At 31.1% G+C, this 23865-nt stretch overlaps 2 protein-coding genes across 5 annotated transcripts in view; one reads left to right on the forward strand and one right to left on the reverse strand.

Annotated features, from left to right (window-relative positions):
- The window catches only part of Zc2hc1a (zinc finger C2HC-type containing 1A), a 44949-nt gene extending 35453 nt beyond the window's left edge, over window positions 1-9496 (forward strand). The window contains exons 8-10 of one of the 2 annotated variants that reach the window (XM_048783089.1): window positions 1441-1557; window positions 3450-3557; window positions 7117-9496. In XM_048783089.1, the coding sequence (XP_048639046.1) occupies window positions 1441-1557; window positions 3450-3557; window positions 7117-7282 (391 nt within the window). In that variant the 3' untranslated portion in view covers window positions 7283-9496. The remainder of the gene's footprint in view (window positions 1-1440; window positions 1558-3449; window positions 3558-7116) is intronic. The other variant, XM_015485890.2, reaches the window with a different exon arrangement.
- A 238-nt stretch (window positions 9497-9734) lies between these two features.
- The window catches only part of Il7 (interleukin 7), a 78753-nt gene continuing 64622 nt past the window's right edge, over window positions 9735-23865 (reverse strand). Inside the window, exons 5-7 of one of the 3 annotated variants that reach the window (XM_048783090.1) lie at window positions 12179-12240; window positions 11121-11205; window positions 9735-10851 (exon numbers count right to left, since the gene is read on the reverse strand). In XM_048783090.1, the coding sequence (XP_048639047.1) occupies window positions 10834-10851; window positions 11121-11205; window positions 12179-12240 (165 nt within the window). In that variant the 3' untranslated portion in view covers window positions 9735-10833. Of the gene's footprint in view, window positions 10852-11120; window positions 11206-12178; window positions 12241-20619; window positions 21797-23865 lie in introns of those variants that run through there. The other 2 variants (XM_015485892.2, XM_015485891.2) reach the window with 2 other exon arrangements.

Genomic DNA, 23865 nt, shown 5'->3' on the forward strand with positions numbered 1-23865 from the left:
TTTTTTTTTTTTTTTTTTTTTTTTTTTTTTTTTGGTGTTCAGGATAAAACCCAAGACCTTGTTTTTCCTTGGCTAAAATTTTCCAAATTTTAATTTTAGTATCTGTTATCCTGAGAAAGATTTTTTTTATACCTTATTCATAAACCACAGGTGCCCTTTTAAAGATAAACCTAACCACATTTGGAACAATAATGTCTTTTTAATAATTGTTTAACAATTCAAAGAAAAAGCTAATTAATTTGAATACTAAATAATCTTTTTCATTAAGAAACCAAATTTTAATATCAAACATTTTATAAATTATGTTTAATATATATTTAAAGAAGGCAACTTTTAAATTTTAATTTCAAACTTAAATACCACCACCTGCAGAATATTAATACCAACTTTTATAAAGAAACATTTGCTATGTTTAGGCTACGGAAAACATAAAAATGAATATTATGTGTTCCTCCTCAGAGGCCTTTATAATCTAGAAAAATGAATAGATTCTTTTTGGACATTAATAGTTTCTATTTAGTACTATGCCCCCAGAAATTAGCACAGTGTCTGACATCTGACACATTGTCGGTGCTCAGGGTTTATTGAGTTAGTGAATGAATGGGAAAAAAATGGATGAACAAACATCTCTTAAATAGAATGTAATTTGAAGTTAAGCAGTATTATTCAGTAGTCATTTAAGGTAGTTTTAAAAATTTCCTAATTTTATTTGTTGGTGATGGTATATGTGATTCATTTATTTGATTGATTTAAAGCAGGGAAATAACCTATAAACCTGCAGTTTGTACTTTATCCTCTAGATGGAGATCTGTATACCTTTGGCAGGAAAAAAAAAAAGTTTTACATGGCATGCTTATTTAACATATTATGTATGATTTTTTAAAATTGTGCATCTATTTTTTTCACATAGTTAATACTTTACTGTTTCCTACATAAAGTTCAGAAATAAACTCATTCCATTATCAGAAAGTCAGATACAAAACTATTTAATTCTTATTTTTAGAATCATAAAATGCAGGGAAATCATAGAATAAAATAATAGAGAAGAAAAGAGAAAAGGTTAAATAATTTGTGAATAATAGCGTAGTTCACTTCAAGTTTTACAAAATTTTCATTGAAATATTTGTTGTCTTTCCTGATTGATTCCATTTCCCTGTTACGTGTGAATGTGGCAGTTGTGCATATGTGCATCAAAACTGTCAGGGTGAACTGGATAGTCAGAATTTTGGGATCTAATCATGGATATTGTGTGAACTCTCTTGAGAATTCTTTTTAACATTAGTTGTTATACCCTGGAAGTCAGATAATTAAGGGATGGTAGTGGATTTCTGATGAATCAGAATGTCTTTTTCTTAAAAAAAAAAAAAAAAGAAATTCTTTATATAAAGAAACAAAACAGTAGCAATCTCCTTATGGGTACACCTTTATATATTTTAATAGTAAGATGGACAAGTTAGGCCCTCCACTTCGAACTGGAAGACATGTGCAAAGGTTGTATGACAGTGATACAAAATCAGACAGTGCCATCAAAAGACATGAGTTATTACCCATTTACAAGTAAGTATTTGTAACTCAGTTTGGTTAATATTTTCCAGATTTTTTAAAAGCTTTATATAGTAGATTACTGTAACTCTTATCTTCTTAAAAAGAAATCTTAATCATTTTAAGCCAAAAAGTGCTAAATAATCTTCTAGGACTTAAACACTTCATTGTTGTTCAATATTTCTATTCTAACTAACACTGTTTTTAAGGCATGTATTTTACTCCATTAAATATTTATTTTTAAAGGGTTTAATAGAAGTCACCTTCAACAGTTGTTTTTATAGAGTTTATTAGCAGTAAATAATATTTTTGAAAAGAAAAATAAAGGAGAAAATTATGTCATGTAATATTACTAAATTATCTGTTAAGCAGACGCAGAATGATGTTAGCTGGGGGTAGGGCGAAGATCTTAGAAAATAATCAAAGGATTCTTACTCTTTTTGTTATTAGATGGCTGTAAATAACATATAAAACAGGGAAATGATATTACACTGCCAGATTCACTCTTTTGTGTTCTGACATAACTGGAGAGAGAGTGTGGCAAAAACAGTTATTTTTGAAACTCTACAGCAAGAATCTACAGGGTTTACTAATTAAGACTTTTAGACTTCAGTACCAAATCTCATTGGAAATGATGAAGTTAGGGCCCAGTACATTAATTTACTTATTAACATTACAAAATATATTACTAAATAGTTTATTTTAAACCAATATATATTACACATTCTGCTTATTATATATGTATGATATATAATAATAAATTTAACTAGATACACAGTTGAATAAAGATGGGAGGAATCTTTATCATACTAGTAGCAGTATTGACTATCTTTAAAGAAGGTAAAGGAACTAATGCTTTATTGAATATTGAATCCTGGCTTTACAGCATATTAACTGTTTACCTTGGGTAAGTTACTCAAGGGTTTTTTGTCTTATTTAACTCATCTATAAAATTAATCCTTATATGTTTCATAGGATTATTAGGATTAAATAAGCATATATATGCAAAAACAACCAAAAATGTGTTTGGTATGTAGTAAGCATTACTATATAAGTATTAGTTTGTATCAGTGACAATAGTATTAACATTAGTATTAGAATGGTAGTAATAGTATTATCATCATCACAAATGCTAAATGTTTATATATATTTAGGTCTTATAACTTTCCTATAAATGATCATTTTATCAGTGAGTGAACTCAAAGAGGTTGATCATATCTCAAAGCTGGTCAGTAGCAGGATTTGAATCTAGTTTTATCTGATTGAAAGCCTTGTAATGTTATATCATCATTCAACTTTATAATCTTTCTTTGATTTCTGAGGTTTCAAAATGGGAATTCAGTGATGATCCATCCAAGTCTCCCTGGTAGTAGATAGTCCAAGCTGTATAGTTCTTATGGTTAAATTTCTAAATGGAAAATTATATTAACCTATTTATTTTAGTTGTTCCTTTGAAGACCTTTTATAAGTTGAGTATTATCCTGTAAAGTGATTAGCTAATAGTTCTTATACTTTTAAGTCATATCTCATGCTTAGGATAATAATAAATTACTTGTTTAATGCATTATTTAACAGTATGCCTAGTTATTTAACAGGAATACATATATGTTTTGAGGCATGTATAATTTTATACTTTCAGAAACCGTTCAAATTTTAAATTTCATGTAAAGCGTGTAAATATTTTAATTGACTTTTATTATCTGGTCAGTGTTATTGAATGAAAATGCCTTGGTTTATCCTTAATATTAACTATAGCTTGTTTTCAGATTTAAAATAATTACATGAACTTTTATCTTTTGAGCTTTTCTGTAGCATCTAATTATCTTTCTAATCATGTAGATAGATAATTTTAAAAATAAATGTCTATATTCAGTACTTTTTCATCATATCATTTCTGTCTCTTCTAGAGCTAACATCAAATCTCGAAATACCACACCACCTAGTTTGGCAAGAAATTCTGCCTCAGGTATACTTACAAACAAAAGAAAAACATATACTGATAGCTCCATAGCCAGGTATGTTTAGCATTCCCATCCTAAAACCAAAATAAAAATTGAGTATTTGTAATTTTCAAAGTACCATGTAAAAAATAGATAACTGGATATTTATAGATAATCTGATTTTTTCTTTGTTATAAGATTTACTATAGTTTTCAAGTTATACACAAAATAAAAGGTTGGGAATAACATCATTTTTGTAGACTTTGTAAATTCAATTATTGTTTTAATGCTGAGATCATTTTTTCAGTTCTATTGGATTTATTTGGGTTTTTGTATTTCAATTTTAACTACAACATGTTTTTTTTTTTTTTTTTACCTCATGAAGTAGAATAATAGACCTGTGGACCACTGCTATTATCATTTTCAACACATTTAATATTTAAAACTGACCTCTTAGGTGATTATCCATGTACTGCTCTTTCTAATTTCTCATAATATGTACTTAACTTTGGCATTCACTGTTTTTTAACCATATAATTAACTCATCTCAATTGTATATAGGTAGGTAGGTAGGTAGGTAGGTAGATAGATATTCCAACTTCTCCTGGAAAGCTTTAAGGCAAAAGCACATAAATCCATGGTGAGATCCAATATTAAAAAAAAAAAAATCTTCTAAAACTGAACATGTCCAGCACTCTCCCAGAGATTTTGATATCTTTGGTTTGGAGAGTGGGCATCCTCATTTGCCATATTAAAAGCTTTAAAAGTAAATCTTATACATAATTAAGAGATGAAAAATCATAGAGGAATTGATAAACTGCTGTCTTTCCAGCTAGATTCTTTAATAAGTACTTATTGTCTCTCTAAAGTTTTTGATGTATACTAAATATCAAAGAAATGAGCATGTTTCTTGGGAATCAGTTTAAAAGCCAAGCAAGAACTTTAATTTTGGTTGAAAAAATTTAGAAATTTCAAAGACAACTTAAAAATCTAAATAAATATGTATTTTTCATAAAATAGAAAGTTTAATATCATAAATCTGTCATATAAAGCTGTCTGTACTCCCCCCAACTACAGTGCAATTTGCAAACAAAATTCATGAGTCTTGACAAATTGTTTTCATGATATATATGAAGAACAAAATCCTAAAATTGGCCAAGACAAGTTAAAAATAATAAGGCATGAGTGTGAGTGATGTAGTAACTAAGATAGTTAGTTTGATATCAATTCAATGAAAGACAAATAGAACAAAAAATCTGGGTGGAGTGGTTAGAAAAAAAACATTTCCACAAATGACTAGAAATCATCCATATTTTAGAGATAGCAATGCAGATTTCAGAAGTGGGCATACTGGGAATAATAGACATGTATATGTGGAAAAAATTTTTACACCTAAATCATCTCAGGTATTAAAAAAAAAATTAGTTGCAGAGCTGGGTTTGTACAGCACTTGCCTAATATGTGCAAGGTCCTGGATTCAATCCTTAACAACACACGCATGCGCGCGCGCACACACACACACACACACACACACAAATAATTTATAAATTCATTAAAGTCCTAAATACGGAAAGGAAAGCTATTTGGATTTTAGAATAAGACTCAAGGAAGTATCATTATCATTTGAGTTAGGAAAGGATTTCTTGAATAATTTAGCAAATACTAATTGTTCAGCAAGAGATTGATACGTTTGATCATATTAAAATGGAAAAAAAAAAAGTGCTGTAAGACTCCCTGGATAAAGTGAAATAGCATGATGGATTGGGAGAGGATACTTAGCATATACATAAGTAAATATTTGTAACCCAGGACATATTAGGAATTTCTACAAATAAAATAATGAACCCATATAAATAATACACCTGGTTTTGATGGAGATAGGACAGGGAACCTAGGAAATTCACAGTGAAAAAAAAAATACAAATGCCAAAGAAATATATAAAAAGATGTCCAATTTCAAAAGAGGTCAGAAAAATGTATATTAAATCAATAGTAGGCTACCATTTCACTCTTGTCAGGTTAGCAAAAATGAAAATATAAGAGTACAAACTGTTAATAAAACCTCATAAAGTGAGAAACCTCATGCTACAAGTGGGAGTTTACATTTTCTGATCAGTATGTAGAGAAATTTGGCAGTATCTACTTAAGGTGAAGTTTTGATATTGTGTTAAATATGTATTACTGTATGAACATTTCCTCAAATGTATGTATCATAGTATTTAAAAGATCTTTTATATTTTGAAGTATTTCTTATGTATTTCACTGACAATAATATTACTTTATTTTGCCTTGGTACTTTCCTTTGTTTGGTGTTTCATCTTTGAATTCATTAGTATTTTCTTTGCAGTTTAAAGGAATTATGCTGATGCTATTAATTTACTCTCTTAAGAGAATGTGCTTTTAGTATAGAAGATTGTAATTCTATAACCCTTTTCCAGTGGGGCTATAATCAAGAAAGAGTAAGAATTATTCAACCACATAGAATGCTCACATTGTGTTCATTTTTCTCTCTTTGATTTTTAGATCCATAGTGGCTTTTCTTGAAAATACAGTAATTTTTTTTAATCAACCTAACCTGTTTGTATGAAAGAAAGTACCCAAATTGGGGGGAGTATGCTACAGTTCTTCAGTAATTACTTCTGTATATAAAAAAATTATTTTTCTATAGTGTCATTCTTATAATCAGTGATTTAAGAATCCCCTTTCTTAGAAAAACACCTGCCAGGAAGGAAAGTAAAGATGTCCTTATAGAAAACAAATAAATGTTTTTCCAATTAATTAACATTTGATCAATAGAATCTGAATTTTTTCTTCTCTTTTTTTCGGTGATGAAACCCTTTAAATTCAGGCACTTTGCTCTAAATTTTTGTTGGGGTATAGTTCTGCTAAATTATTCAAGAAATCCTTTCCTAACTTAGATGATAATGAGACTTCCTTGTGTCTTGTTCTAAAATTTTAATAACTTTCCTTTCCATATTTAGGCCTTTAGTGAATTTATGACTGTTTTGTTGTTGTTGGGTTTTTTTTTTTTTTTTTGTGTGTGTGTGTGTGTGTGTGTATGCATTATATGGTTTATAGATTGAACCTGGGACCTATTTTGCCTTCATTACTATGTCTTGTTAATAAAGCCTACCCTGCTAGTGCATGTATAGAAATTTGTTAAGGATTTATTGTATCATAATAATCTAATGTAATTGAATAATAGAATCAAAATAAATAATAAAATATAAGTGACCAAATAGAGAGACCTAGAATCTAACATCATCCTCAGGTCTGGGTTGCTGTTTTTCTCCTTATAAAAATGGTTTTGCAGAAAGGACATTGTAAATCTTCCTTTTCCCATTTTGTGGTCAGTGGCTACATATTGAACAGATGGAAAGTATGGCTCCATTTGGTCATGATCAGTTCTCCTAACAGTGACAATTGTAATGTTAAAGCAAACATATGGAATTAAAATATATACAAGCCTTTTTTCACTTTATCTATAAGAATATAAAAAACGAAATTAAGCAAACTTTTAGTTAGATTTATTGTGTCCTATTTTTCAAGGGTTCTAAGTTATAACTATTGAATGATGTAAACCTTTATTTTTATTTTATTTTTATTTATTTATTTTCTTTCTCTACTGCTTCAGGCCAGATATAGACTATGCATCTTCATTTAATGGTGGAAACATTAAAGGCATTGAAGGAAATTCATCTGGACACTTACCAAAATTCTGTCATGAGTGTGGGACAAAATATCCTGTAGAATGGGCAAAGTTCTGCTGTGAATGTGGCATTCGAAGAATGATTCTATGAACAGAATCCCAAAAGAAAGAGAGCCAGGTTGACAGTTTTATGATCATTGCTGCTTGAACAGCTAGAGTATATCCTCTAGTTATTTTGTGCAAAAACTATTCAAAATACCTTTTCCAGTAAGTTTTGGAGCATAATTCTTTTGCTGTATAATGTGTGTTTGTATATATTTGTATATATACTGTGTATAATAAATACCTGATACCCCAAGCTGTGCCATTCAAAGAAATACTCATTAACCTTTCAGAAAATTACTTCAATGGAATCATTAACTTAGGTGTTGTTAATGCACATTCAGTGTACCTCCACAAATGCTCCTTCTCTTGTGGTTGACCCTTCAAACTTTAGAATAATCACAACTTCAAGCAAAAAATCAGAGTAAACATTATTGGTGCTATCATAGTAGGATGGACACTTGGAATTTTGTAATTGAAGAAACTTTTCATTATTATTAGTTGATGTGGGGTCATTTTGGTATTGAATTCTCCAACAACTAATATTCCTAAAAAATAAGAGAAAGAAAAAAACGTAAGATCTATTTTTACTCTTAACTTGTGACTTATTAATTATATAATTTAAATATGATTACACATTCTGTGAAAATGTAATTATGCAATTTCCTTTTCAGAAACACAAAACTAAAAATACAAATGCATTTTATTCTATTTATAACTGAATGTTATTTTTGTACTTCTGAATTAGTTCAACATATATTCTTTCTACTTCCAATAGTGTTCCAAATTTCACTTATTTTATTTTTCAGAATTTTTCTGAAGAATAGTTTTAATTTACTGCTATATTTTTGCAGTATTTGAAAGTGTAACTATTTAATGTAAGATGCCCAAAATTCTTTCTGAAATCTTACATTTTAACCATTTTATTTCTGTGTTTCTGAATTTTTAAGAAAGTAATGGATTTTAAAGTAAACCACCTCATCTAATAAATAATAATTGTGTAATTATTCATTAGTGTTGAGCATGCAGGTAAAAAGTATTTGGATTTCAGTTTCTTATAGTACACTTAGAGGTAGTTATGAGTAGGTTGAGTATCTCCAATTTTTTCTACTCATATTTTCTTCTTTAATGTTACCATTGGTAAAGATACCATTCATATCACAATGAAAAAAAACCACTGAAAATGTATTGTTTTGATGCATAACTGACTTATTATGTAATTAAACATACACAAAATCTGTATTTTCTCTTTAACTTGACTAGCATAGAACTTTTGATCACTGTCACTCTCACTGTTACACAATATTTAGCAATAGCTTTCTTTGATGGCTTGTGCAATTATATTTAGTAATTCTATAGTAATTCCAGTTAAAACCCAAGTGAACTTTCTTTTATTGTAATGGTACAAGCAAATCTTTTATATTTTACGTATTTTCTAGCTTTTATTATTCATATCAACTATAAAGATCAATGTAGAAATATTTTAAAATTTTATTTCTCTGAAATTTATTTAGTTTTTGTTTTGTTTTAGTTGGGGCAGGGGTATGACCTTAGTGGTAACAAGAATTGCCATTTTATATACATTATAGTTTCTTTTCCTGATATTTCATTTCAGTTATTTTATTCAGCCATGTTGATTTAAAAAAATCTTGCTCAAGTAAATTATAATGAATTTAGAAGACTAATGTACATATTAGTTTTCCATTTCAATGACTTCTGTCCTAATTGTTATAAATCATATGAAGAACTTTCAATTCTTATTTATCTAGGAATGAACACTATTTTCTTTCAAGTATATTTTTGAGACAACCTAATCTTTTTTTTCTGCTCACAGAGGAGTAAATAAATGAGTTTAAATAAATTGGCACATATTTCTCACTGAATTTTGCAGTACTAAAATTATTATAAACAGTAAGTAGGTAAAATAAACTTATGACTTAAGAAATGTTGTGAAAATGTATTTAAGTGCATTTTATATTACTTGCATATTTTACCCTCACATTAATTTGTTGTATGATAGTTTTTAAGCAATCTTCCTATGCATCATTTATTTTTATTTATTTGCACAAGTATTTGCCAATGTGGTAGAATGATAAATGATTGTAAACTTAAATTTAAAATGTAAAAATTGCTTATATATTATTCTGAAAGTTATTAGCTTGAAAAAGTAAGATTACTGTGACTACTGTTGTCTTTTGTTCATTGTTTTTTATTATAAATATCTTCATTTTGAACCAATTCAATAAAGACACAAGCATAAAAATGCTAGTTGTTATTTATTGATGTCTTATCTTTTAGCCAAATGTAGATAGATAGATCAATAGATAGATAGATAGATAGATAGATAGATAGATAGATAGAAACACACTGATATATAAATAAAATATTTGGAATAAAAAATAATTTGTTTAAATGAAGAAGTGCCTCTTCATTGTTTTTAAATGTCATCAGTTTCTTTTAAATTACTTTTATAGAAGTAAAGGTTCTATGGCTTCAAGTATTTTAAATGTTTTGATTATAAAATTTTTAAGGGATAAAATATTTTTTTATATCCTGTAAAATTTAGAAATTGAAAACAATGTTATCAAACTTAGTAGGAAATATGGATATTTCTAGTTAAGTACTAAACATCAATGGCAAAAATCTATTTGTGGTGAATGAGGATTCAGGCCATATTTTATAGTTATTTCTTGTGAAAATGTGATTAGAATTGATTGATTTACTTGGTACTCAGTTTTTCTTTGACTAGAAGTGGACACTTTCACTAGGAGTAGAAGCTTAGAGAGTGAAAATATAGTATGAGAAATGCATAGATGCAATCAGAAGACCTTTTGGAAATTTATTTGCATTGAATATAAATGCAAATATTTTATATGGTGGGTAAAATTTTAGTACTAAAATAGGTGGGTTTTTTCTAATTGACTATATTGTTGCATATAGCAGTGAAGAATTATTAAAACAAAGTTTGTGATAACCGCATTCATTTTTATTTTTATTTAGAAAAATTTAAGTAGTATTCAGAGTGCCTAGTAAAATATACAGTTTTGCTTAGCTTATATATGAATTGCTTTTTTTGCCACTAGAGGGTGCTTTAGGATAATTTAATATCACTAGCTTCCAATTACTTTAAAGACCTTTCAGCAATATAGTTATGTGTTTGTTTTTTTTTTGACAACATAAAATGACAGAGATTCATAAGAGCAGTTTTTTTTTTAGCAATTTATATATTTATATCCTAGAAACCTAGTTCAGCTCATTTTGGGCATAGATGATAGTAACTAATAGAAATGTTTAATGTTTATACTTCCAAATATTTTATTAGCCCAATTATGCATCTCAAAGATATCACTCAGGAAAATTACCAAATATTTGAAATATTTCTTTGATGTTTCATGATAGTTGTCTACCAAATTAGTAGGGGATATATATATATATAGAGAGAGACCTCTTCCGTCCCACTTCCAGTAATCTAGGCTAACTTAACATTGTCTAACATGAGAGTAGCATGTATTTGATCAGTATATAAGAGGTTATACTAACTAATTTAAGGTACACAAAGCTAGAGCTTTATACTTACAACCTTTAGAAAAGGCTTTGTGTTCATCCTTCTATCAAGTCCTAGAGATCAAGAGAATAAATAAGATATGATTAAGTCCCTGCCTTTAAATTATTGGAGAGGCCAATGTGTAAACCCATAAATTACAATTTAGGATAAAAAGAAAAAAATTTTTTTACATGGAACTTTATCATGAAGGTACCAACAAAGTATTACAGAAGAAGAGGCTTCTTACCACCACAAGATAATACAGCTGGCTATTTCCTACTTCCTTCTTTTCTTTGAATGCTTAGGAGGAAACCTGATAGAACATAAGGCAAAATTGCATTACCTTTAGGTAGAGAAAAGGCAAGTGACTATGAAAACGATGTGTGTGGTAGGGACCCTTCGATCTGAAAAATATGAACTTCTTCATCCTGAGAATGCAGGAAAAGCCGCATTGAGTAAAAGTTACTGATAATTCTCTCTGATCAATCTCTCTTCTCACGTAACTTAGTCCTCTCATTTCCTTCTTTCTCCTTGTACAAACAATTATTTCTATGCCTATTTTGAATTCACAGCAGTATGGCTGGGGTAAGAGTACCCAGCAGTGCATAGTACTGTTGAGTATATTCAACAATGGAATGCTGATTTTTCAGTCATCAAATGAGCAGTCTTAAATTATAAAACTAAAAACTGCTATGGGGTATTATCCACTGATAGCATAACTATAAATTGATAATACTTTTTTTAAAGTTGACTAAATTTAAAAGACTTTATGTCTTATAAACTAGTAATTTTACTTCTAATTTTTTTAGGGAAATAATCTGAAGAATTAAAAAAATTTATGCAAAATGTGGTTAGTAGTTAAAGAAAATTTAGTAAATTAGTCATCTTAAAGCACTTCCAAATAATTTTAAGACTATAACAAGGTAATACTTAATTTTTTTAAATAGTGCATATGTACAAATTACATAAAAACTACCATAAATTAAAGACTTGAATCTATTCAATATATTGTGCTTGTTTCTATGCAAAGAATATTTGATAAGTTATATTTTATTTATACTTTTCAATTTTCTAAATTTAATGAGTATTATGTCTGTGACTAGCATCTTGTGACAATCGTTTGATGAATTTTCTATATTGAATCTTACTGCAAGGGTTTGGTTTTGCATCCTTTTTTGTAATGATAGAGTAGCTGTGTGACTTGGAGACAACTGAACAAATATAGTATATCCACATATATACATAGATGTGGATATATTATATATCTATATATAGATATTGATATGGATATGGATATCCTCATATATATCCTTATATATCTATATATTTATTTATATCCTTTTATATATACATATACATACATATAATCTCCTCATTCGTGGGATTTATTAATTGACTTACATTATGAGAAGCTGAATAGTCCCACAATGGCCATCTGCAGGATAGCTGCTCAGTTCAAGAAGCTGGAAGCATCAGAACAAGAAAGTCAAATAATGGAACCCCAGTTCCTCTCCAGGAAATCCTGTGGAGAGTAGTTTTTGCAAGTCTTCATTCAAAGTCTAGACAATCAGGAGTCTGATATCCTAAGGCAATGGCAGCAGCAAAAAATCACATCCACCAAAAAAGAGTCAAGCATATGTGTATATGCAAGTTTCTCACTTCTATGTTTTGTTCCATCAGGGGCCCCAGACAATTGAATGGTGTTGCTCACCCTCAAGATAGGTCTTCCCCACTGAGTCTACTGACTCACGTGCCAGAAGTCTGGAAACACCCTTATGCCCATGGTAGCATTTTATTCTTGCCCTGTGTTTAATTTGTGCATTGTCTCTGGCTAAACACTCTCCAGACTTGACTGTCTTATTCTGTCAGAGATTCTGTGAATTATTCAGTAACTTTTCACAAATTCTTTTTTGTTTGAACTGATTAACCTGGGATCTGCACTTTGCATGCAAAAACTCTTCACCAATCAAATCTGTAATGTTCTCATGCTTCCCCTTTACAATGCCTTTGGTAATGGTTGAAGTACTTAAAACCATATTCTATAGGAGAACTCTTTAATATAATGAATTACAACACATTCCTGATCCTAATCGTGGCATTAGATTACTCACAAACGGATGGATGGATGGAAGGAAGGAAGGAAGGAAGGAAGGAAGGAAGGAAGGAAGGAAGGAGAAAGAAAGAAAGAAATGTGCTTTGAGTTTAATGTATGCCTATCTTGCAGGACTAATTTGAGGATTATGAGTAATACGTATTAAATCTTTGCCACAATTTCTAATGCTCAACAGGCTCTCAGTAAATAGGATTAATTATTATGTAACTTTGGATATTGTGCATGTTACACATTGATAAAATATTTATATAATTCCTACCAGACATTTATTTTAATTCCAGTGAGCAAGCAGTCAAAAAAGCCTGCCCTTTATATTCTAGTGGAAAAAGACTGAAAATAAAGAATATCAATAAAATTTATATTAGATTAGGACAATGCTATGTGGGAAATAAGATAGGGGATATTAAAAGAGAGGAAGGAGAATGGAGGCGTGTTATAGTTTTAGATTAGGTGTTCGGGTATGGTGTTGTGAGAAAGTGATATTTTAACTCAAACCTGAATGAGAGGGTGAATTATTGTTTATCTTTTTTTTAATTGCATGCAATTGTTCATTGGATTATTTCCCCTTTTAGTGCCGTCTGTCAGAATATTCAGTATAGTTGAAATGTGCAAGGGAATGAAAAAAAAGAGCATTTCATTCAGAGGGTAAAGTTAGTGCAAAGAATCTGAAGTAGAAAAGGAATAAATTAAGTCAGGTAGCAAGGCAATCAAAGTGTATGCTCTAGAGACCATAATATGACTGGTTTACTCAGAGTAAGAAAGGAGTAAGAAAGCAACATGATCAAGATTAAATATATAATATAAATATAGGTTATTTGGCATTAATTTAGTGAGAAAAAAAAAGTGAAATAGTTGTCCCTTATTCTTCCCTAGAGTGACCATATATATTGATCAAATTAAGTAGTCTTAGCACTCAGCTTTCTGAAACATAATATACTTTTCCTCTTTACGTGATTACAACACAAAGGAACAGTTTCCTCACTTAACAGTACCCCACAGTCCATTAATCTGACCTCTGTTGTCACAGTCGTTAGAAATAAACCCTATTTGCTATTAGATCAACTCCTTTGTCAAGGAGGCAAAGTTTAGTCATTCCTCTGCTTTCTAAATATGATTCCTGACATTCATAAATAAACTTGGCTTTCATTCTTATTTGTTTATTCAGCAGTGTAAAATAATCTCAATAAAACCCTAACATGTAATGGACAGAGATCCCTCCATGTAAGTATCTTGAGAAAAAGAGTTTTATGTAAATAGCATGTGGATTAGAACTGAGTGTATAATTTTATTGGTTCAACTCTCTTATTCTTCACTCACTTTATACCCTTTTAGCTCTCTTATTCATTCCTTCAGCTTGCCAATGTCCAACTTAATTAAACTTTATAAATTGCTCTCTATTTCAGACTTTTTTGGGTAAAATCCATGTGGGTTTGTGGCTCCAATTCCAGGTACAAAGCACCTGAATAAACACATTTCATTGAGTTATATGACTATTTCTTCAATAGCAAGGCCTTATTGTGTTGCTCAGAGTGGCCTCTCATTCCTGGGCTCATGCAATTCTTCCACCTCAGAAACCCAAGTAGCTGGAACAACAGGTACAAGCCTCCATGCCTGACTGATAACATGCCTATATCTAGAAGACCCAAACAATACGAGAATTCGTTTATCACTAGAGCTGATAAATAAATTCAGAAAAGTAGTAGGATACAAGATCAACATACAAATATTAATAACTTTCCTATATCCAAGAATGAATCTGCTGAGAAAGAAATAAGGAAAACTATCCAATTAACAATAATGTTTCTAAAAGAAAATAAAACACTTGGGAATAAATCTAACCAAGGAGGTGAAAGACCTCCACAATGAAAATTTATAGAACACAAGGAGAGAAATTGAAGAAGAAAGACCTTAGGAAATGGAAATATCTCCCATGTTCTTGGATAAGCAGAATTAATATTGTCAACATGGCTCTACTACCAAAAGAGTTACACAAATTCATTACAATCCCCATAGAAATAGTAATGATGTTTTTCATGGAACTAGCACAATAACAGACCAATAGTGAGTAAGAAGAGTCCAGCATGGTATTGACATCAAAACAGACATGAAGATCAATGGAATAAAAGACACAGAGACAAATCCACACCCAGTCATCTGATATTCAACAAAGGTATCAAAAACATGTTGGGGAAAAGATAGCGTTGTAAAAATGGTGCTGGGAAAACTGATATCCATATATGGAAAAATGAAACTAGACCCTTATCTTTCTAAAAATCAACTTGATGTGAATCAAAGACCTAAGAAATAGAGCAACAACTTTGCAACTGATAGAAGAAAATAGGATCAGCACTCTAACATATTAGTGTAGTCACCAACTTCCTTATCAAGACCCCTAAAGCTAAAGAAATACAACCAAGAATCAAGAAATGGGATGACATCAAATTAAAAAACTGCTACACAGGAAACCAGAGAGTGAAGGTAAAGCCTAAAGAATGGGAGGAAATTTTTGCCAGCTGCTCCTCTGACAGGGGATTAATACCTAAAATATATAAAGAACTCCAAAAACTTAGCACAAAAACCCAATCAATAAATGCATAAAAGAACTAAACAGACATTTCTCAGAAGAAGAACTACAAGTGAAAGAATGTTCAACATCTTTAGCCATCAGAGAAATGCAAATCAAAATTATTATATTTTAAGATTTTCCCTCATTCCAATTAGAATTACAATCATTTAGAATACATATAATAAGAAATTCTGGTGAGGATGTGGGGAAAAGTGGTATACTCATACACTGTGAGACTGCAAATTAGTACAACCACTTTGAAAAGCAGTAGGAAGACTCCTTAAAAGACTAGTAATGGAACCACCATATAACCCAGCTATACCTCTTCTTGAAATTTATCCAAAGAGCTAAAATCACATACTATGGTGATACAGGCACGTCAATATTAATAGCAGTGCAATTCACAATAGCCAAGTTATGAAACCAGACCAGGTGACTGTCAACAGATGAATGGATAAAGAAAAGGTGTTATATATACATACTGGAGTATTAATCAACCATAAAGAAGAATGAAGTTTTCATATTTGCTGGTAAATAGGTAAAACTGGAAAACAACATGCTAAGTAAAACAAGCCAGACTCAAAAAGTCAAGCGTTGAACGTTTTCTCTCATATGCTAAAGCTAGATCAAAATAAGAAAGATAAAAAAAAGGCAGTAGGGGGACCCCATTAAAATAAAAGGAGATCAGTAGAGAAAAGGAAGTATATCAAGGGGGGGATGAGGGAAAGAGTAAAAAGAGAGAAAAAGTGGAATAAATTTGACCAAATTATGCTATGTACATATACGAACATACCAGAGTGAATTCCACTTTCATTTATATCTGTAAAGTACCAATTTAAAAAAAAAAGGAAACGGAAGACTAATAAAGTAGAGGAAAGGGAACAGGGTAAGGGAGAAGAGAAGGAAAAGAGGAAGTCCTGAGGCCTGAAATGGAGCAAAGTATATTCCAGGCATGTATAATTATGTCAAAATGAACCCCACTATTATGTATAACCGTAATGTACTAATAAAAACATTTTTAGAAAATGTATATAGATATTTGGGGGAGGGGTACTGAGAATTGAACTCAGGGGCACTCTACCATTGAGCCACATCTCCAGCCCCATTTTGTATTTTATTCAGAGACAGGGTCTCACTCAGTTGCTTAGCGCCTTGCTTTTGCTGATACTGGCTTTGAACTCAGGATTCTCCTGCCTCAGCCTACTGAGCCTATGGGATTACAGACATGCAACACCATGCCTAACCATTTTTATAAAATATCTAAAACTATGGGAACAGAGACTGGCAATTATCAATGCTCCTACTTATTTTGTTGTCTCTACCTGTAATAGTTACATATATTCTATTATTGATCAAAATTAAGTTTGAGAGAAATTTCACCACAAAATAAAATTTAAAAATCAAAGCAACTTCCACAGATTTTTGAGGACCCAAATCTTTAAAATCATAGTCTTAAATTACTTATAGCATGTAATACTAACATTGATTTTTTGGGGGGAAGGTACTGGGGAGTCAACCCAGAGGGGCTTAACCACGGAGCGACATCCCCAACCCCTTTTTATATTTTACTTTGATACAGGCCCTTGCTAAGTTGCTGAGGCTGCCTTTAAATTTATGATCCTCCTGCCTCAGCCTCCCGAGCTGCTGGTATTCCAGGCATGCACCACAATGCACATATTATTATATTGATCTTTAAGTAAGTTATATTTTATTGTAAAAATGTATTTTCTGTATTATTTTATGGGTTTTCATAAGAAAATGGCATAACGCAGTTCATTCTTGTCATGAGCCATCTGTGGCCTGTGTGTGGACTGTGTTGCACATAGTAGCCTAATGAGGGGATAAGTCTGGCATTGGGAACCTCCTGTGGCACCCCCATAGGTATTGATCACCTGATGCAGATGACTTTCCCTTCAAACTCTGCCAGAGATCCCACACAGCCAGCACCTGTGCCATCACAGGTGTGTGACCTGCCAAGATGTCAGTCAACCTGATGACTGCAAGACAACATGAAGCAAGACTCTGTCCTTGAAATCTTATTCCTGCCTTTGATGTCCCCCAATATAAATAAAGCAAGAGTGGGCTCCATTTTGCCAGAGCATAGAAGCTTGATCCATCTGATCAGTCTGCCTGTCCTGCCCCCCTCTTTTGAAACTATTTCCTGTGTTCTGTAGTTTTTTCGTTGCTCTATTTTTCTTAACCTTTATTCCACAGCCAGCTAATTTCCACCTCTTGCGTGGGATGTGGGCGAGGATCCTTACTTGTTAGCTACTAGTATGTCTATCTTTGCCCATGAGAAACTGGGTGGAAGACAAAAGGTTGGGTATTCATTCAGGGGAAATAACCTCTGTTAAATTATTTAAATAATGATTGTATTTAAAATACAATACTAAGATGAATCTTTTTAAATAGTAATTCATGCTACATGTGTCAAAGTTCTGTGAGCTAAGGAAACAAATTAACATCTAGAATTATCATGGAAGCCAGAACAATTGAGAAGAAAGAAATTGAGGTGCTCCTTGAAATTTGAGCAGGATCTGCACAGAATTTAGAAAAATTTTCTAAGCAAGTGAGATCTTAAGATAGACATGAAAGTTGTATGTACAGAACACCATAAATTGACCTGATTTAGAGTGCAGGGTGTATGTTTCCAGAGAAATATTTATAGTAGAGTTAAAACGTCCTTCTTAAGGTGATTGTCATGAAAGTATGGTCTACTAGAAAAGAAACTTCCCTAGTGCATGGTAATTCACTGTACTGCCCCATATACAGAATTTTGAGTCATTTTTTTTCTGTTCAATTATCACTGTATCAAGGTAGAGAAAGGTTGGTCAATGGGTACTAACTTACAGCTAAATAGGAAAAATAAGTTCCAGTCTGCTAGTATACATTAAGTTGTGCATAGATAGCAGTAATGTACTGCATATTTTCAAAAATTTAGAAGAAAAAATTTAAATATTTTCACCATAAATAAATGATAAATATTTGATGAAATAGATCTGTTTACCTTTATTTGAACATCACACAATATATACATACATTTAATCTTCATATGGTACCTCAGAAGTATGTAGAATTTTGTGTTGATTTAAAAATAATATGATTATCTTAATCCTGAAGTGTATTTCCGTCAATATACTAATGAAAAATCTGTTTTAAAAGATTTTTGACTGAGACCTTTTGTATGAAGTAATATTTATCTTGCTATTTTTTAAAACATTGTATTACTTTTGTGTTGCATCAATGGTTTTTTAAATAAAAGTAAACTTCTTTAATAAAAGAGGAACATCCAGTTAAATTCCTCTCCCACATGAGTTTTGGAAATGCTACATTGATGTTAAACTTCTTTAAAAAGATATACTCATTGTTGGGAGCAGCGACTTAATTATGGGTCCTGAACTGTCCTGTGACAGAGGCAATGATGCCCCTCTGGAGAACTCTCAGTGTGATGCCATCCATTGAGATAGCCCAGTTGCTATGGTGATGCCCTGTTCAATTGGAGGTTCTGTGCCAACCATGAAGCTCTTCAGTTTTTATCCTTGAGGTTTAGATGCCCACTGCTCGGGGAGGTAGAAAGTTATGGGCACAAGCTGATACTCATAATCAGGCTGCTCATACTCATGACCTTGATTCTGCTTGCTTTGAAAAAACTTTCTAACAATAAATCCTTTTGATGTTTAAACATACATATATAGTAAATATGTCACGCTTGCTCATGGTTAGTCTTCCCCCATCAGAGGTTGACTGAAGTACTGTGTCCCGGCTTTTTCTCTATTTGTGTATTTGTTTGTCTTTTCTTAAGCCCTTCACCTCCTAGTTAGGCAACCTGAATAAACAGCTGTGCAGATCATGACAACTAATAGTGTTACAGACCATTGCATATACTTTTATGAATTATGAATCTCTAAGAGAAAATTTATATGACTTTCATCCTCCTTTCTAGTTTTGTTTTGTTTATCCTTTTTAGTAGCATCAATAATGAACATGACTTCTTGGGACAAACTGAGAAAATGCTGATTTAAATCCACCTACATACATATTTCAAAGAAAATGTTCACTGAGATGAGTTTCTATAATTAGAGAATTAGAACTAATAAAAATTAAATATCCAAGATAATTATTAACGAGCCTTTCACCTATACCTACTTTGCTGATGACTAAGACACAATGAAAAGGGAAATACAACCATAAGTATGGGAAGTTTTTTTCCAACCATTTAGCACAAACTTTTTGCATCTGAATTTTCTCTAAAATAAAAAAAATTAGGAAGAAGATTATAACAACTCTTTTAATAAGTATTTTTTTAAAAAATATTGCCTCTTATTCGGCCACAATCTGAAATAATTTTTTTCAGCACTGTTAGAGAACATTATAAACAGCCTGCAAGATTTTAGAAGTTTACCCCTAGAAAAGTAAATGTCTTCTTCCATACTTGATGGCTTAACAATAACACCAGTTCATCAAGATAGAAGAATACCACATGGTTAGATTTACCATGTTTTATTGTGGCTACAGCCTTCTTAGGGTCATCTGTAAAAGAAAGTTTCGTGAGGAATTCTAACAAGTTTAGTCCAGTCCCTTTTTTGGAGTAAACAGTGATAATTGAACAGAAAAAAAAGACTCAAAACTGTATATGGGGCAGTACAGCAAATTATGTACAAGGGACTACACAATTCTCTTCAGCTATTTGTTTTATGGAGCATGAAACTCCTTATAGGCTGGAGAAAATGAGGAGCAAGAAGGTGTGTCATCACACACTGAAGGTGTCACAGGAGAACATTCTGTACATCCAACAGCCTCAGTCAGCACATAACCAGATGGCAATGAAGCTATAAAAGGTCACAAAGGGTGTGAATTTAGCAAAATGCATAATGTCAGTTGTTTGGGGGCCTTGGCTGCCTGAGGTTTTCATTTCCCTTTATAATTACTTGTAGACTGATTGCAGACTTTTCTAAACAGGATCTAAACAGGATACAAAATGTTTCTTTTAAAAGACTAGAATTTAACATAAAAACTGCTGTTCCTACTTATAGTTTGGGGATCCGTTCTCATGCTGATTCTTAGAAATAAGGTATTAAAGGTCATGCATTCATGAAAGTGGGAGAAGATCAGACAGTTGTGGAGTATTAAAAATTTTCTAGGGATTAAGTAAATCTGACAATGTTAACACAGAGGTTATTTATTATCAAAGGAGAAATGTCATCCAAAGTAAGCACAAAGTAAGAAATTTGCAATACTGAATGAAAATATTTTATATACAGAAATAATGTCAAAATTAAATATATACAATCCATTATTTAAAAGGCTAACATATATTATTCTCTTAAAATATACTCCCTAAATTGGAAACACTTTAAGACAAGTTTTATTATACATAAATGATAAAAGTATCTCAGCACTAAGTGAATTTCTATTTTTTGAAAATATCCTTTGTTTTCATTTAAGAATATTTGCTATACTGTTATTTTTAAAAATATTTTTAGTTGTAGATGGACACAATACCTTTATTATTTAACTTATTTTATTTTTGTGTGGTGCTGAGGATCAGACTCAGTGTCTCACATGTGCTAGGCAAGCACTCTACCACTGAACCACAAGCCCAGCCCCTGTTATACTGTTATTGAAGGCACTGTGTTATACATTTATATTTAATTACAATCTCTTCAGATCTCTCTTAAGTATCTTGGACTTCTTTATGATGCTGTTTTTCAAGGTATAGAATACTTTTGTTCTCTGAGCATTATCCATATATTGCTGTTAACTCTAACATATCTCCAGTATAGAAGCTGACAATTTCCACTCATAATACAGTACACATATGCACAGTGGGTCATAGAATTGCTTTGATAACAAAACGATTTTAATTTTGAATCTTTATAAACTTTATATACTTCATAGATTTGATGTTTTCTCCTGAAATATTCATACAGGTTTAGAAAGTATTATTGCAGCCAATACCTTACATGATTGTCTTACAAAATCAGTACACTCTCAGTATCAAATGACATATGTCCACATACATATGAAATAGTTTGTTGATTGCAGCATTCAGCTTCCATTGTTTATGTACATCTTCTGGTACTACAATATGGATTTCTCAATCCTTTCGATCATTCTTATCAGAATGCATTCAGTAACTTCTAGGAGGCTTTCTATCCTGAAAAATTGCATTAGCAGATCCATTCTTGAAATATTTTTATGTTTCTATATTGCCACTCCATACTTTTCAGTGTTCTTTATTGCCCATCAAAATTTTATTCCAACAAGTTTTTATCTTTTGTAGTAATGTCTTTAGAAAACATGGGTCATTCTTTTTCTGTTCCTTTAAATTTTTTTCTTCCTAGAGAAATAAATGAAAAGTTTAATTTTATATTTTTGTAGAAGTATATGCTTTAAAATATTCAATCTTTAATTTCCATCGTATTAGGTCATACTGAAAATTTGGTGTAATGTAAAAGGAGAATCTTTCCTGATATTTTAAAAACTACAATCATATCCATAATTGTGATAGTAAATGTAGGAAATTCAAGGTTATTGTGCTTTCAGATTCAGTTATCATTTTCACAATTGCAATACTGAACAAAATAGTACTGTTTAAACTTTCATTAAAAATTTTTAGTCAATTGAATTTTTAATGTAGAAAAAAATGTATTTTTAGTAGAAGAAATACATAACACTAAAACTATTTAGATTATTTTGGCAAAGACGATCAATAAGAATATGCCTGTTGAACTTATGTCCTATAGTCTACTCCAAAAATCTGGCCATCATTAGAGAATGGCAGATGTCTGCCTCAAAGGTAGGTTTTATTACCTGCTGAGACCCTTATAAAAGGGCTACCTGTACAATGCAGAGAAAAATGGAGAAAGAAATACCTTACATGAAGCAGACACAAGGGAGCAGTTCTGTGTGGACTCATTCCTCTTAGCCCTCCAACATGGTAAGTTAATTTTTCATTTAGATAATAACTAGTTATTGCATATTTTCTAGGCCAGATATTGTACTCAGTCCTTTACATATATTACTTTATCTGCTTAATAATCCTATGAACTTTCTAATTTTACCATATTTCCCAGATGAGAAAATTGAGCCACAAAGAGTATACATAAGCACCAAGGTCACATGTCAAGTAACTATAATGGCTAAATCTTAAGTTCATCTGTACTATTTTTAGTTTAGTCACAAATTCAGATCTCTTTTAATTATATAGTTAGTAACACCAGCACATGCCATTAATTGTTTCAAAGATTAGCAACAGATTTTGAGGATAAACAGGAGGGAAAATTTTTCATACTCTTTTTAGTAAGGTTCTAGGACATGTTTTGAAAGTACAAGTTGAAGTTTACTTAAGTAAGAGGATATAATTGAGTAGTAAAAATACAGTTGCTTTCCATATCCACAGGTTTCACATTCTCAGATTCCGTCTGTTTCAAAATAAAAATATATGGGAAAAGAATGCACCTGTACTGGACACATATAGACATTTTTTCCCTGTCATTATTCCCCAAACAATATAGTATAACAAGTATTTACATTGTATTAGGCATTATAAGTAACCTGCAGATGATCTAAAGTATACTGCAAGACATTCATAGGTTATAACAAATGCTGTGTCATTTTATTAAGGGACTTGAGCATCCACAGATTTGATAAGTAAGGGAAGGTACTGAAACCAATTCATCATCAATACTAAGGGACAAGTATACATAGGTATGAAAAAAGGGCAGAAACAAGAAAGTTTGATTTTACCTCTCCATTCCTGAGAACATATCACCTTTCTAAACTTTCCAAATTCTCTTAAAAACTCAGTACTTTTGTATTACCTCTAGCTCATGTATTCATTTCGTTTGTCTAACATTTTCTACTTCTGGTTGAATGCCTAAGTGTTTCCTAACTCACAGGGTATGCAGATTCACTCTGATTCTCTAAGAATTGTATGGAATTTCCATGTTCCCATGTATATATTTGTCAAACAACATAATAACAAGGGAAATGTGAAAGAACCTTTCACTCTCATGAACTAGTATGCTGATTTTTCTTTGTCCCACTCTAGTCAATACATCTTTTAAAAGTTGGCTTTTTTTTTTTTTTAGTTATGGATGGACCTTTATTTTTAATTATTTATGTGTAGTGCTGAGAATCAAACCTCCTTTCTCACACATGCTAGGCAAGCACTCTACCACTGAGCTTACAACTTCAGCCCTAAATTTTTAAAGTTTAATCAGATTTAATTAAGTATTCTGCCTTTTAAATTCAGAAATATTTTCTATACTGCTATATAATTTTCTATAATAATACCTAATATATTTATAGATATAAAAATAGAGAAATATATAAGTATATATAAGTATGATACATATTTTTAATCTATCCTTAAAAAGGTATAATATGGGTATTATAATATATATA

The sequence above is a fragment of the Marmota marmota genome, unplaced genomic scaffold, assembly GCF_001458135.2.
Source record: "Marmota marmota marmota unplaced genomic scaffold, marMar, whole genome shotgun sequence".
Classification (NCBI taxonomy): Eukaryota; Metazoa; Chordata; class Mammalia; order Rodentia; family Sciuridae; genus Marmota; species Marmota marmota.